This window comes from Paramisgurnus dabryanus, chromosome 9, assembly GCF_030506205.2.
Source record: "Paramisgurnus dabryanus chromosome 9, PD_genome_1.1, whole genome shotgun sequence".
Lineage (NCBI taxonomy): Eukaryota > Metazoa > Chordata > Actinopteri > Cypriniformes > Cobitidae > Paramisgurnus > Paramisgurnus dabryanus.
This window is the reverse complement of record NC_133345.1, coordinates 35,184,752-35,198,530: the sequence shown is the minus strand read 5'-3', so window position 1 is coordinate 35,198,530 and position 13,779 is coordinate 35,184,752. Positions and strand designations below refer to the sequence as shown.

At 37.5% G+C, this 13,779-nt stretch overlaps 2 protein-coding genes across 4 annotated transcripts; one reads left to right on the top strand and one right to left on the bottom strand.

Moving 5' to 3' along the window:
- Window positions 1-517: 517 nt before the first annotated feature.
- glipr1b (GLI pathogenesis-related 1b) lies at window positions 518-3,498 on the bottom strand. The gene is made up of 5 exons (XM_065282732.2): window positions 3,059-3,498; window positions 2,193-2,432; window positions 1,790-1,905; window positions 995-1,080; window positions 518-909 (listed from the first exon to the last, which is right to left on the bottom strand). The coding sequence occupies exons 1-5, from the start codon at window positions 3,230-3,232 to the stop codon at window positions 779-781; spliced, it is 747 nt and encodes a 248-aa protein (XP_065138804.1). The 5' UTR covers window positions 3,233-3,498; the 3' UTR covers window positions 518-778.
- A 760-nt stretch (window positions 3,499-4,258) lies between these two features.
- caps2 (calcyphosine 2) lies at window positions 4,259-13,774 on the top strand. 3 transcript variants are annotated; one of them, XM_065283613.2, is made up of 16 exons: window positions 4,259-4,600; window positions 4,692-4,732; window positions 4,829-4,874; window positions 5,163-5,258; window positions 6,535-6,750; window positions 7,333-7,400; window positions 7,479-7,568; window positions 9,068-9,142; window positions 9,227-9,322; window positions 9,474-9,552; window positions 9,642-9,757; window positions 9,832-9,908; window positions 10,541-10,692; window positions 12,790-12,909; window positions 13,035-13,131; window positions 13,489-13,774. In XM_065283613.2, exons 1-16 carry the CDS (start codon window positions 4,559-4,561, stop codon window positions 13,650-13,652), a joined length of 1,575 nt encoding a protein of 524 aa, XP_065139685.1. In that variant the 5' UTR covers window positions 4,259-4,558; the 3' UTR covers window positions 13,653-13,774. The 3 variants fall into 3 exon arrangements, with proteins under 3 accessions (XP_065139685.1, XP_065139686.1, XP_065139687.1); XM_065283614.2 differs by having other exon boundaries at window positions 4,551-4,600; window positions 4,829-4,903; XM_065283615.2 differs by having other exon boundaries at window positions 4,551-4,600; window positions 4,829-4,921.
- The last annotated feature ends 5 nt before the right edge of the window (window positions 13,775-13,779 follow it).

The following is a 13,779-nucleotide window of genomic DNA, read 5'->3' as shown; positions in this document are numbered from 1 at the left end:
AGGCAAAAATACTAAGTAAGAAATTCATTTTATGTAAGGTTTTGCATCTGAGCTCTTCAAATGTTTTAATGCACTGAAATGATTTAGTGACTGACACACACAGCCCTAAAAATGACTCCCTGATCGATCCCCTACTGAAAAGGGGAGATGACTAATGCACCCAAAGACTACACACGCATGACCAAACTTTAAAAAAGATTTGTCTTTTGGCTAAAACCCTTGACTGAGACATTACTCATGCTAAAATGCAGGAGATTTAATTGATTACTCAGAAAAATAAACAACCACTTCAAAATATAATTCATACCTCATGACTCATAACTCTTCTCACTCACGGCCTACATTGTGCTATACGTACAACCGTTTCCATGGCAACTATAAAATCATCACTGATGTGTCGTGACTACGTTGTGATCATATGTATATGAAAACACAACACTTAAATTGTTCACACTTCATAGTACTGAGAGGTTGTAACATAACTACATTGCAAATAAATCACGCAGAAGACAGCAAATACGCGTATAAAATATTAAAGTTTATTCAACTATCACATTTATACTTACATGAACGATTTATTAAATAAGTAAGTAATGCATTTGTAGAGCTACCTGTGTACTGAAACAAAATGTGGTACACAGTGAGAAAACTCTGTTTATATAAACTTGCTATAGAGAAATTTCTTCACATTATATCTTTTAAGTCAGTGCTAATTTCAGTGCCAAGAATTAATGAGTTAAGCCTCAGACGTTATATGAAACAGCTGCACAGAATGACATTAATGTGTTGCATAAAAGTCAAGTAGCCAGCAAACTCCCTGTAAACAAAGTCCAACATATATTAGCCAATAAGAAAAACGTTGAGCTGAAGAGGTTGGGCCATAGTCCCACCCAGGGAACCAATCATGTCCTGTGAAGAGATGCATTGTGTCAAAGGGTTTGCATTGTAACATTGCTGTATAAAAGATATATAAAAAATATGTGACTATTCTTACTGCAGACGTTGTTTCGACAGATCTCTGACCCACATCCGCTGCACGCCACACCTGATATATACGGAGTCACTCCATGGACATGTCCCCTGCAATGAAAAATGTTGATTATGTTACTGTACCAAGACGCAGACATAATTCATATCTACACTTTCGGACAAAAAATGGTCCCAAGCTGTCACTAGAGCAGTACCCTTTAAAAAAGTCCCGTTCCACCAAAGATGCTCTATTGGGTTGAGATCTGGTGATTGTGGGGGCCCTTTTAGTACAGTGAACTCATTGTCACGTTCAAGAAACCAATTTAAAATGATTCAAGCTTTGTGACATGGTGCATTATCCTGCTGCAAGTAGCCATCAGAGGATGGGTACATGGTGGTCATAAATGGATGGACATGGTCAGAAACAATGCTCAGGTAGGCCGTGGCATTTAAATGATGCCCAATTGGCACTAAGGGGCCTAAAACGTGCCAAGAAAACATCCCCCACACCATTACACCATTGCATTAATGAGAAATTAAACAGGTGTTCCTAATAATCCTTTAGGTGAGTGTATGTCCATTTAGGTACATATATGTATACATTTAGTACCAATATGTACCTTTGATCTATTAATATGAACTCTTTAGGTGCAAAGGTGAACTTTTTGAAAGGGTACCACCCCGTTGACAGCTAGGGGCCATTTTTGACAATTTTTCTGAACTATTTTATAATAACACATGCAATCTGCTAAAAATATTTGTCTCTTCTACAACAGCAATGGTTCCTATTGACATTGATTTTAATGAAAGTCTAACTTACGTATCGCCGTAGTTACAGACGAAAATGGTGGATTCTGGGTGTGTGGAGAAGTTTTCAATTCCTTTAGTGCACACGTTAACAGCACAGCCCATCTTGAAGCTTGTGGACCACATTAACTAAAGCAAAACAAATGCACACAAGATCAATGAGCGAAGGTGAAAAAAAGCATTTTCAAAAAATTTCATATAGAGACCCGTTTGTGAAATCCAGAAAAAAGGCTCATAATCTAATTTTGGTATCAGGAGGAACATCACGTCTTTAAATTCAGCCTCTGAACTGATCTTACCATTCAATATTAAAGATATCAAGCTTATATTTTCACAGAATGTTCTTTAAGTTTTGTAGGATGAGTTTATGTCGCAAACATTAAATCACAAATGGGTTTGAAGGGTGAAACACACACCTGTCCATAGTGGCCGCACAGTCTTGAGCAGTTGTTATTTTTAAGTGAATAAGCTCTTTCATTGTTCCATCTCTGTACAGCGTTCTCCACGGAGAAGGCGGAAAATGGGACACCCAACCAGATGTTCTCCCCCATCCACCCGAACAGCGGGTGTCCGAAATGTGGCATGGAGGGTCCATGAGAGGCCTTGCAGTGTCTCGCTCGATCCCTGGCTCCTTTGGCCAATTCTTTGTCCCATGACTGTGGATACACACAAACACCAGTGTTAATCTAATCCATGAACATGCATTTCAATTTTTACTTTAAACCTGAAAATGAACATGACAAAAACGAAGATTCAAGCACTGCTTTTTATTTTAGGTTGACTTGTTACAACCAAAACAAAAAAGGACACTTGGATAACAACATCTGCTACATGAATAAATGTAGATATAACCTGTAGTTTATTTTAATCCACAAAAGCGCAGACACAATAGGGAACCATTACTTGCTTCTCTGAAAAACACATCATACAAAAGCTCTCTCTATTACCATGACAACCAGAGTGAATTATTGTATCTGTTTATCTGAAGCATTCTGACACATAACAAAGGGAGATGTACTGTACATCATGGTGAATCTGTATTGTATAGATAGGCCTACATATATTTAAAGAGCATGAAATAACCAAATTTAACATGATTCATTATTTAGTGAAACTATGAGTTACTCTTTTGCATGCATACACTACAGAAGATGAGAACGATCTAGAACAGATCGAGTTGTCTTAACAAAAGTGCGCAAAAAATAAGCACGTACAGTACACATATAAATGCAAAAAAAATAACTCAAGCATTGCACAAGATACACGAGAGCAGCTGTCTTACCACTGAGCGCAAACTGGCCGTAGTTGGAGAGGCGCGCGAGCGGTGCGCATTATGCGCCAGCACGCACCTGCGGATGAACTCCGGTTCGGATATTCCCGGTATGAGCGCCAGAACCCCGCAGGTGCCGTACAGAAGAACCGATATCCGTAAGACAAAACAGCTGAGAGAGTCCATGGCAGAGACTGACTCGAGCAGCACTGGTTTCCTCTGGATAAATGACTCAATAAAGCATCATTGGAGGAGATACGCTGACCTGTGCGTCATGGTTCCGTGGATTTGCCCACTCCCGTACGTTCCCTCTCTGCGTGTGATTCTCCGAACAGGGTCTTTTTAAAGGACTTAAACAGAACCACCCACCATGTCACAAAAAAGACGATACGCGTGGCTCTTTGTCTTCATCTCTCACGCGCACACACTTACCTCGCGCCGAAGTCAAATAAATCGTGAGTTTAAAAAAAAATTCACAATTTCGCCACAGAAAAGAAGAAATTAGTGCAGATTTAGCACTTTTAAATTATATTTAGCATTGGCATTGAGATATTCTGGCTAAAATATTTTTTAAATATATGCTAAATATATTTTTGATTTTGAAAATATATGTTGATATGACTGTTAAAACTAAGCAGATTTCAAAATGTATTTAAAGGGCAAGCTAATCAATTTTTTATTTAACAACCCATATGGCAAGAAATGTATTCTTGGCCAAAATATATTTTAAATATATGCTAAATACAATGAAATTGTATAAAGTATATTTTTGAAGTAAAAAATTATAATTTTTTTTCTGTTATGTTTACAAGTTTGTGTAACATAAACAAAGTTTTTTTTTCAATACGACGTGAATATTTTTCCTTGATATATAGGATACATATACAAGGATACATATATATATATATATATATATATATATATATATATATATATATATATATATATATATATTTTTTTTTTTAAATGGCCAAAAATATATTGGCTGAAAAATATATATTTTTAAAACATATTCCAAATATTTCAGCAAATATATTTTATGGCAATTTTTTGTATATTTTGAAATATATTTATATATTTAAAAACATATTTTTTTGCCATATGGGTAATATGTAAGTAATTTAAAAAAAAATCATGAAATGGGCTAATATTTTTGCCATTTATAGGATTTGGCTTTATTTTAGGCCTAAATAAAAGGTTTGGGTTCAAACGGTTTAATTTGAACATTTAGGCCTATGTATAAATGAATAAATTAATATTTATTTATGGACTTTTTGTATGTTTTATTATTCACCATAATCATCATCATAAATATCTTAGCAGAAAAAAAAAAATTCTATTTCATTGGATCGGAAATTCACGTCAAGCATTTCTGACTGCATTACCCAGAAGTCATGGCTTCTTCTGACAACGTGAGTTTATTTTCATCACCGTAGCAACAGAAGGCGGAAGTAAAAGTCGTCTTTAGAACTGCTAAATACATATTTATAAATTGTGTACAGTTCTTTAATCATGAGAGCAAATAACAAGCCTTTACAACAAAGTATGCAAAAGGTAAGCAAGCACTCTAATAAAATTTTATCACGAATAGTCCATGGCAGGTGTTTTTTTTCATTGGTGTGTAACCTTATATTGTTTTCTGAAGACCAAAAATACTGCAGCAGATCGCGGGCCGAGGCCAGCAGAGTAAGTTTAAATCAATATAAAAAAATGCAGGAAAAAGATGAGTTTATATAAAAAAAAACACATAATGTTAATTATTAATGTTAATTCCTGTCCCAGCGTCCCAATGCTGAAGTTAGAGACACTGCAAGACACAGCGGAAGAGGTGGGAAGACATGACCTGATAGAAAGAAAGTAGGCTGTACCTGACAGGTCTTTTTTTCTGTACTTGTACTGTATATAATGTTTATTCTTCCTGTAAATGTGTGGATTTTACTTATTTTTAATAATGCACTGATGGATGCTGACACACATGTGCAATTTCATTGTGCTTGTACGATCACAATAAAGTTAGTTTCAGTCTGATTTTACTTTATTATATAAATATTCAGAATTTAATGTAACTTAAGGAAAGGAGGATAGATTTCACTCCTGTTGTTGTCATTTTTGGCAGCATCTTGCTATAATTCCCAAGGATGCTGTTATGAAGATATCTGGAGATCTGTCAGGCTTTAGCTGGGGCTCTCCTCCTCCCACAAACTCAAATCAGGTACCCATTTCAAATGTTTTCTTTTTTATTTCTGTGCTGTTGCTAGTAGTGTAAACTAAAGCACAGTAAAAATCAGAGAGGAAAGTGGGTGATTCTCACGAAATGGAGACAGAAGGTGTCCAGCATCAGATTTTTTTTGAAAAGCCATTGAAGCCATTTTTTTTGCACATGTAAGATTGAGGTCTGAACTTACTATAACTAATATAAAAAAAAAAATACTTCCTATAAAATTATTTACATTTTTTAGATTATGATTATCAAAAATTATAATTACCGCAACATGATATTTCATTAAATATATGCAATCAAACCCATGTTTCGTTAATGAAAACTAAAAAGTTGTCTTAGGTACTATGAGAAACAAAATTTCAACTTTTATCTGAAGAGAAAAAATAAGAACTGCTTACCTGGTAGCCATCTTGAGTCAATTATGTCCCTTCCAACAATTTTTTTTTTGTAAATGTTAGTTCCTTGAGGGCTTAAACAATGATTGAAAATTGTTGCGGAGAATGAGAAAATTATAACATGCCCTGAAGGTTTTTAAATATTTCCATGTCAAAGAACCCAAGTCCAGTCATGGACACGTTGCGGTAATGAAAATTGTCACCTTAAATGTGAAAAAAACAAAACAAAATTGGTTTGTATGATGACATTTGAAATCATGCGCAAAATAGTACATGACGTGATGATTGTAACTGTATGCTTCTTATTTTGATGCTTTTACTTTGCATTTACTTTTTTATCAAAATGTTTCATGACACCTCATGAGTCTAATTTTGCGAGAATCACCCAAGTGGAAGTACTGAGATCACTGTGATCACATGCACTACCATGCTAGGTTACACTTTATTTTGATAGTCCACTTTAGACATGCTACTAACTATAAATAACTTTGCAACTACATGTCAACTAACTTTCAATAATTTGCAACTATACGTCAACTAACTGTCATTAGGGTATTAGTAGACTGTAATGGTTGGGGTTAGGGAAGAGGTTTGGGTTAGTGGAATAAGTTGACATGCACCTGCAAAGATGCTTATAGACAGTTGAATGTCTGTTGAGATATCATCCTAATAAAGTGTTAGTAGATATTAAGCAGACAGTTTACTAATTCTCTAAAGATTGGTAGTTGATAAGTAGTTGCAAAGTTACTTATAATTAGTAAAATGTCTAAAGTGGACTATCGAAATAAAGTGTTACCCCATGCTATGACTGTTCGATTACCATAGATAAACACCTCTATACGTGTTTTACAGATCTTGTGTTTTCATTCCAGTGTTTTGAAATGAAAAAGGATGCAAAAAATCCTGTATCTGCGGGATCTGACAATGAGGAACCACTACAGCTGAGTAGCAGGGTTCAGACACAGCGAAGTCCGCTGTACAACGACAAATCAAACCTGAATTCTCCCGACTTCACCTTTAAAAACACAGCACAACCCAGCCACAACCCATCCAACGCTGCACAATCCAACAGCAAGATGAAAGATGCGGTGAGTTCACTTTTGGACTTCTTTGATGATTGGCCCAAGTCTTAACTTTGTCTCAATTTCCAGATGTTTGCCAGTTTGCCCGTCTTATTATATAATGCCCTGGTATGTACTGTTTTTGTGTTGGGAAAGTACATACTTTTGAGTGCAGAACAAAAGAGTATGTATACACTCGGACATACTAACGCGAAACAGATCAATGGTCTTTACACAAACATCAAAATACAACTCATCTTTGCATTTAAGCATTTTTTTATTCATTATTTGTTTAATCTGTAGTTTAATTTATTAATTCAGTGACACATCTTTTAATTCATTTGTTAATTCTTTGTGGTGCAACTAAACTCCGCCCTCTCGTCTCGCGGTGAGTTGTGGGAAATATCAGCCATTTGAGTGTCACATCAAATTTTAAACTAAAACAGTAGACCATCCAGGAACTTTAATGTATCTATACTCATTTTAACATAATACGATATGAGACATACCCATTCTAATTTTGAATACTATTTAGTATGGATAGCATGTAAATTGGGACACAGGCATTGTCATGCTGTACTTCTAATTGGCTGATTTATTTGTGTGTAGGAGGAGCTTACAGAGGAGAGGAAACTACAGGCAGTAATTGAGCAGGTTATGGTGGATCAGCTGTCGAGGTCGGTATCTCTTTCTCTGTCTGTGTCTCTGTCTTTGGTGAGTAATAACATGGTGAAAGTTGTTTAATGTTCACGCAGGGCTGTCATTAGCGATCCGGAACAGAATGCTGTGTCTGTCAGTCCCACGAGCGTCCCACCACGCTACATCAGAACTCTTCATCACACTAAGTAAAGCCAACCCACATACATGACTCATATACTGTATGAAACTCTCTCTTCCTCTGTCTCATACTAACTGATTTTGAGAAGGTCATAGTGGTTAAATCCCCACTACACTGGAGGATGTAGCCTGTTTATTTTGTTTTTTTATTCATAATCAGAGTGGCTAAAAATTACATTTACGCTTTAAAAAAGCAAAAAGCAAAGAAAAACAGCAAAGCGGAAAGCAATAACACGAGAAGTGCCGTTCAAAGTCAATTTCAGCTTACCAAGTTCATCAATCACTAGAGAAAAAACCTGTTTTGGGGGAAACAGAGGATTAAAAAAATTGAATACACTAAAAAATGCTGGGTTATTTTCAGACTGATCTCACGGAAAGTCGTGTTATAGTCATGCAATTTATTTGTGTCCATGGCACGAAATTCTGATTTTTTGTGCCTTAAGCACAAATTTCTAGTTTTTCGTGTGCGTTGCACGACTTTCTTTTTCGTTTCAATTCATGTATTGTTTTTTCATTGTTTTTTCCCATTTTCTTACCATTGTCGCTTGGGGTTAGAATCACTTTCTGTTACATTTTTAGTCATCCTAACGGGACCTAACCTAAACCCCAACTCCAGGCAAGAAAAGTTTAAAAGCGGAAGAAAAACATTCAGAAACATAAAATCTAAACCCAAGCGACAATGATTCAAAAATAGGAGGGAAAAAAGAGAAAACAATACATGAAATGACACAAAAAAAGTCGTGCCACGGACATGAGAAACTATTATAGAAATTCATGTCACAAAAAAGACATTCGTGCTCAAGGTAAAACGCTGAATTTCGTGCCATGGACACAAATAAATTAATCAAATTTTGCGTGACTATAACACAAGTTCATGTTGGTTATTTTCAACCCAGCATTGGGTCAAAAAGAGACAAACTCAGTCGTTGGGTTAAATTAAACCATTAAGGGGTGGTTTTCCAAACAGGGTTTAAATTAATCCCGGACTAGGCCTTATTAATATTAGGACAATTAAGTAGTTTTTACAAACATACCTTACAAAGAACAATGTTGGTCTGGGCCTTGAGACAAAATAATGGCACTGATATATGTTAAGGTATATCAGTGCAAGTTTTTTTAAATGGGCTTTATGCCCAGCTGCACTACTTCCTGAACTTCAGCCAGCTCCTTGTTTCCTGTCTGCCATTATTGGACAAACTGATTAATCCAGATGTGCCTGACCTCAGTAGTCACAACAACAATAATCAGACACACCTAGATTAATCAGTTTGGCCAATAATGGCAGACAGGAAACAAGGAGCTGGCTGAAGTTCAGGAAGTACTGCAGCTGGGCATAAAGCCTATCAAGGCAGCTCAAATATGCATTATAGGCTGGAACAAAGGTGAACCCTTTACGGGAAACTGCCCCAAATTGTTTATATTTGACCCAACCTAGCATAGGCTTTGTCCCTTTTAAACTCTTTGCTGTTTTGAAAATAAGAAAACTATAATAGTTTTGTGTCTTTAGGGTAAAAACCCAGGCATCTTTAACAGAGAACCTCCTGTCCAACAAGCTTCGCTTTCATGCCAGGATTTTGTCAAGGTAGGTTCAGCTACTATGCAATTGTATCCTATTCAGTTATTTATTCATGCTTTATTATTTATGGCACGTGTGTTTGGTATACAGATGTGGACGCGAAGCGTGTCGAGAGCTGATTGGTTTCTTTTTCACATGCGACCAAACACTGACGGTGTACGAGTACAGAAATTTTGGTAAAAACAGGTCAGTCTGTCATTTTGCATGCATACAAATACACAAACGTAGAGTATACAAATACGACACACGCATACACACACACACACAAATAATTTCCCTTTTCATGTTTACAGCTATGTTTTTTGAAAATGTTGATAAATGTTAAACATATTTTCAGATGGAACGCGCTGCCCTTTATCGCTCGTGGTGTGTATTTGAACAGAGGGAGACCGTACAGCCTGCAGGACATCTCACAGGTTCAATACACTCATCATCTGTCACACACACCAACGCAAAAACACACAAACTAATATTAATTCATTAACACCCTGCCTACATCACCCAGGGTGCCGAGCTTCACTTCTGTACAGACGGCCCACACTTCCCCCACAGCCTGAGAGAGCAGCCGCGCGTCTCCCTCAAAGTTACCGATGTGGATGAGACTGCCAAGAGACGCCTGCTGTACGTACACCACTAACACACAAAAGCGTTGAGTGTGTAAGCGAGTGCAAGTACTCAGTGTTTCTTTTGTACAGAGTCCAGGATGGGGAAAGCCTATTTCATCTCTCTGAAGAGGAAATCAATGAAAGAAAAACCCTGAAGGCAATCCAAGGTTAATACATAACACACTCGCCCTCGCTCAGGGTGCTGTCCTACTTTTTATTGTGGGTTTCATTTACATAGTTGTTGGGAAACCGGAGGATGCCGGTGGGCACTGATGCTTTTAAAAGCAGGCGAGTGTAAAGTCCTCATTGACCTCAACTCTGTAGCACCTCTTTGATGTTATTATACAAGTTTAAAATGATCAGCCAATTTAGGATCGTAAAGACAAACTATGGCAGTAGGCTGTGGAGATCCAGATTGAAATGTAAAGGTTTCCAACTTTTCTCCATGTAATAGCCTTTAAGCAGTATGCAAATTTCATATGTAAATATAAAGTGGTTTAAAAATATTAAATTCGTCCCCGGTCTCCCCAGTAAATCTCTGCCATTTCCACCATTGGTTTTGAATCCCATGAAACAAAACTCACAGAAAGCACTCCTGTTATTAAGATGAAGTTTGTGGTTTTCTTCTACAGTGTGTTAAAATACTTTATTTATTCTTGTTTAATGTGTGAAGAACTGTAAAAACATTCTAAGCCGTTTGTACGTTGACATTTGACCTTTAACTTACTGTGGAGCCTTGAGGGCTAAATGAAAAACGTTCCAGAATCATTCAGGGCTCTGATTGGTGGATGTTTTGCAGATGTGGTGCGTGATAAGCTGAGGGGACGTGCGGTCCAAACCCTAATCAATCTAGGGAGACATCTGCAGAACTTGGATCTGAAGGGTGATCGTGTTCCTCAAAAAGATTTGCTCAGAAAATCTCTCATGGACCACCTGTGTCTAACTCAACAGGTACAGAGAACAAAATCTATAACGACAGTAATCATTCAATTGGTCATTAGTCTGTCTGTCTGTCTGTCTGTCTATCTATCTGTGTATAACTATCTATGTGTTTATCTGCCTGCATATCTGTCTGTCTGTCTGTATGTCTGTGTCTAACTATCTATGTGTCTCTCTGCCTGCCTGCCTGTCTATCTGTCTGTCTTTCTATCTATGTGTCTGTCTGTCTGTATGTCTGTCTGTTTGTCTGTCTGTTTGTCTTTCCATCTGTTCCTCTAACTATCAATGTGTCTATCTGCCTGCATATCTGTCTGTCTGTCTATGCGTCTATCTATGTGTCTATCTGCCTGCCTGTCTGTCTGTGTGTCTTTCTATCTATGTGTCTGTCTGTTTGTTTTTCTGTCCGTTTGTCTGTCCATTTCTCTGTGTCTAACTATCTATGTGTCTCTGCCTGTCTGTCTGTTTGTTTTTCTATCTATGTGTCTGTCTGTCTGTATGTCTGTCTGTTTGTCTGTCTGTTTGTCTTTCCATCTGTTCCTCTAACTATCAATGTGTCTATCTGCCTGCATATCTGTCTATCTGTCTGTCTGTCTATGCGTCTATCTATGTGTCTATCTGCCTGCCTGTCTGTCTGTGTGTCTTTCTATTTATGTGTCTGTCTGTTTGTTTTTCTGTCCGTTTGTCTGTCCATTTCTCTGTGTCTAACTATCTATGTGTCTCTGCCTGTCTGTCTGTTTGTTTTTCTATCTATGTGTCTGTCTGTTTGCCTGTCCATCTATCTGTGTCTAACTATCTATGTGTCTATCTGCCTGCCTATCTATTAATCTGTCTGTCTGTATATCTATCTATCTATGTGTCTGTCTGTCTGTCTGTGTCTATCTATCTATCTATCTGTCTGTCTGTCTGTCTGTCTGTCTGTCTGTCTGTCTGTCTGTCTGTCTGTCTGTCTGTCTGTCTGTCTATGTGTCTATGTGTCTATCTATCTATATGTCTGTCTATCTATATGTCTGTCTGTCTGTCTGTCTGTCTGTCTGTCTATCTTTGTGTTTGTCTGTCTGTCTGTTTGTCTATCTATATGTCTGTCTGTCTTTCTATCTTTGTGTTTTTCTTTCTGTCTGTTTGTCTGTCTGTGTGTCTGTCCATCTATCTGTGTCTAACTATATATGTGTTTATCTGCCTGCATATCTGTCTGTCTGTCTGTCTATCTATCTATGTGTTTGTCTTTCTGTTTGTATGTCTGTCTGTATGTATGTCTGTGTCTAACTATCTATGTGTCTCTCTACCTGTCTGTCTATCTGTTTGTCTGTCTGTTTGTCTTTCCATCTGTTCCTCTAACTATCAATGTGTCTATCTGCCTGCATATCTGTCTATCTGTCTGTCTATGCGTCTATCTATGTGTCTATCTGCCTGACTGTCTGTCTGTGTGTCTTTCTATCTATGTGTCTGTCTGTATGTTTTTTTTTGTCCGTTTGTCTGTCCATCTATCTGTGTCTAACTATTTATGTGTTTGTCTGTCTGCCTGTCTGTCTGTGTGTTTTTCTATCTATGTTTCAGTCTGTTTGCCTGTTGATCTATCTGTGTCTAACTATCTATATGTCTATCTGCATGCCTATCTATCTATCTATCTATCTGTCTGTATATCTATCTATGTGTCTGTCTATCTATGTCTGTCTGTGTCTGACTATCTATGTCTGTCTGCCTGTCTGTCTATCTATCTATCTGTCTGTCTGTCTGTCTGTCTGTCTGTCTGTCTGTCTATCTTTCCATCCACCTGTCTGTCCATACATCCACGTGTCCATACATCCACGTGTCCATCCGTCCGTCCATCCATCCATCCACCTACCCACCTACCTACCTACGTACGTGTATGTCTGCCTGCCTATCTGTCATATTTGTGTCACTCTGTCTGTCTATATATGTGTGTGTGTGTGTGTGTGTGTGTGTGTGTGTGTGTGTGTGTGTGTGTGTGTGTGTGTGTGTGTGTGTGTCTAAATATCGGTCTCTGTCTGTCTGACAGTCTGTCTCTCATCTATCCATCGGTTTGTACAAAACATCAAGCATGATAAGAGCGTGCTGAGCAAATATGTTTGTGTGTGCTGTATGTGTCAGGACTTCGAGGCGGTGTGGAGGATTGTGAGTCGGCGTGTGGAGGGGCGGGTGCACCCCGCCGATGTGATGCGTGCCGTTACTGGGGAGATGACCGAGAATAGAAAAGCTGTCTTGCTGAAGGTGACAGACACATTTAACAGCTTTTGTCCTCCAGAGGACGCCATTGAGCTCTGTGAGTTTATTGCACTGCTCTTCTGTGCATTTGCAGCTGTTTTGAATGTATGCATCTCAATGTGTTTTTTTAGGTTTATGTAAAGCTTGACCCAAATAAAACTGGCTCCATAGTGCTGAGTGACATTGAAAAATTCTATAGAGGAAAACGAGATACATACACAACACGTGGTGAGACAATCATTAATCGTTTCTTTTTCATAGGCAGTAGGAGTTGTGCAGTATTTATTGATATTTCATGACATTCCAAAATGTGTGATATGTATGTAGTGTTCATTTGTAGTGTTCATTTAAAGATAAACTTCTGATATGCACTTACCATTAAGTTCATTTCGTTAGCATGTGTTAATGCTGTAAAAGTATAATTCATTTTTATTTCATGAGATTTTATCATGCTAACTAATAATAAACATTGAATCTTATTTCCGTTTACCTACGTGTGCCACATGCACAAAAAGCAAGATCATTGTACGGACCACATGGATGACTGATGTTTGTATAATCATTGTTATGTCATAATGTTCACAGAAGCGAATCCAGTTCCTGACTTCCTGACCTTCATAGAGCAAGTCGGACAGATCGGCAAGAGTGTGTCCTACGCAGAGTTTGAAGACTATTACGAGGGTCTAAGTATTGAAATCCTTGATGATGAAGAATACATTAACAATCTAAGAGCCGTGTGGAGTATCTGAGTGTTTGTTACATTCATTTCTTGCTTATCGTTTTTAATATTACAAGTACAATCCAAAGCATGATGTTTGAATACAATTACAGATTGGGCTACTATGTAGAATCTGGATATAGGAATTCCTACAATGC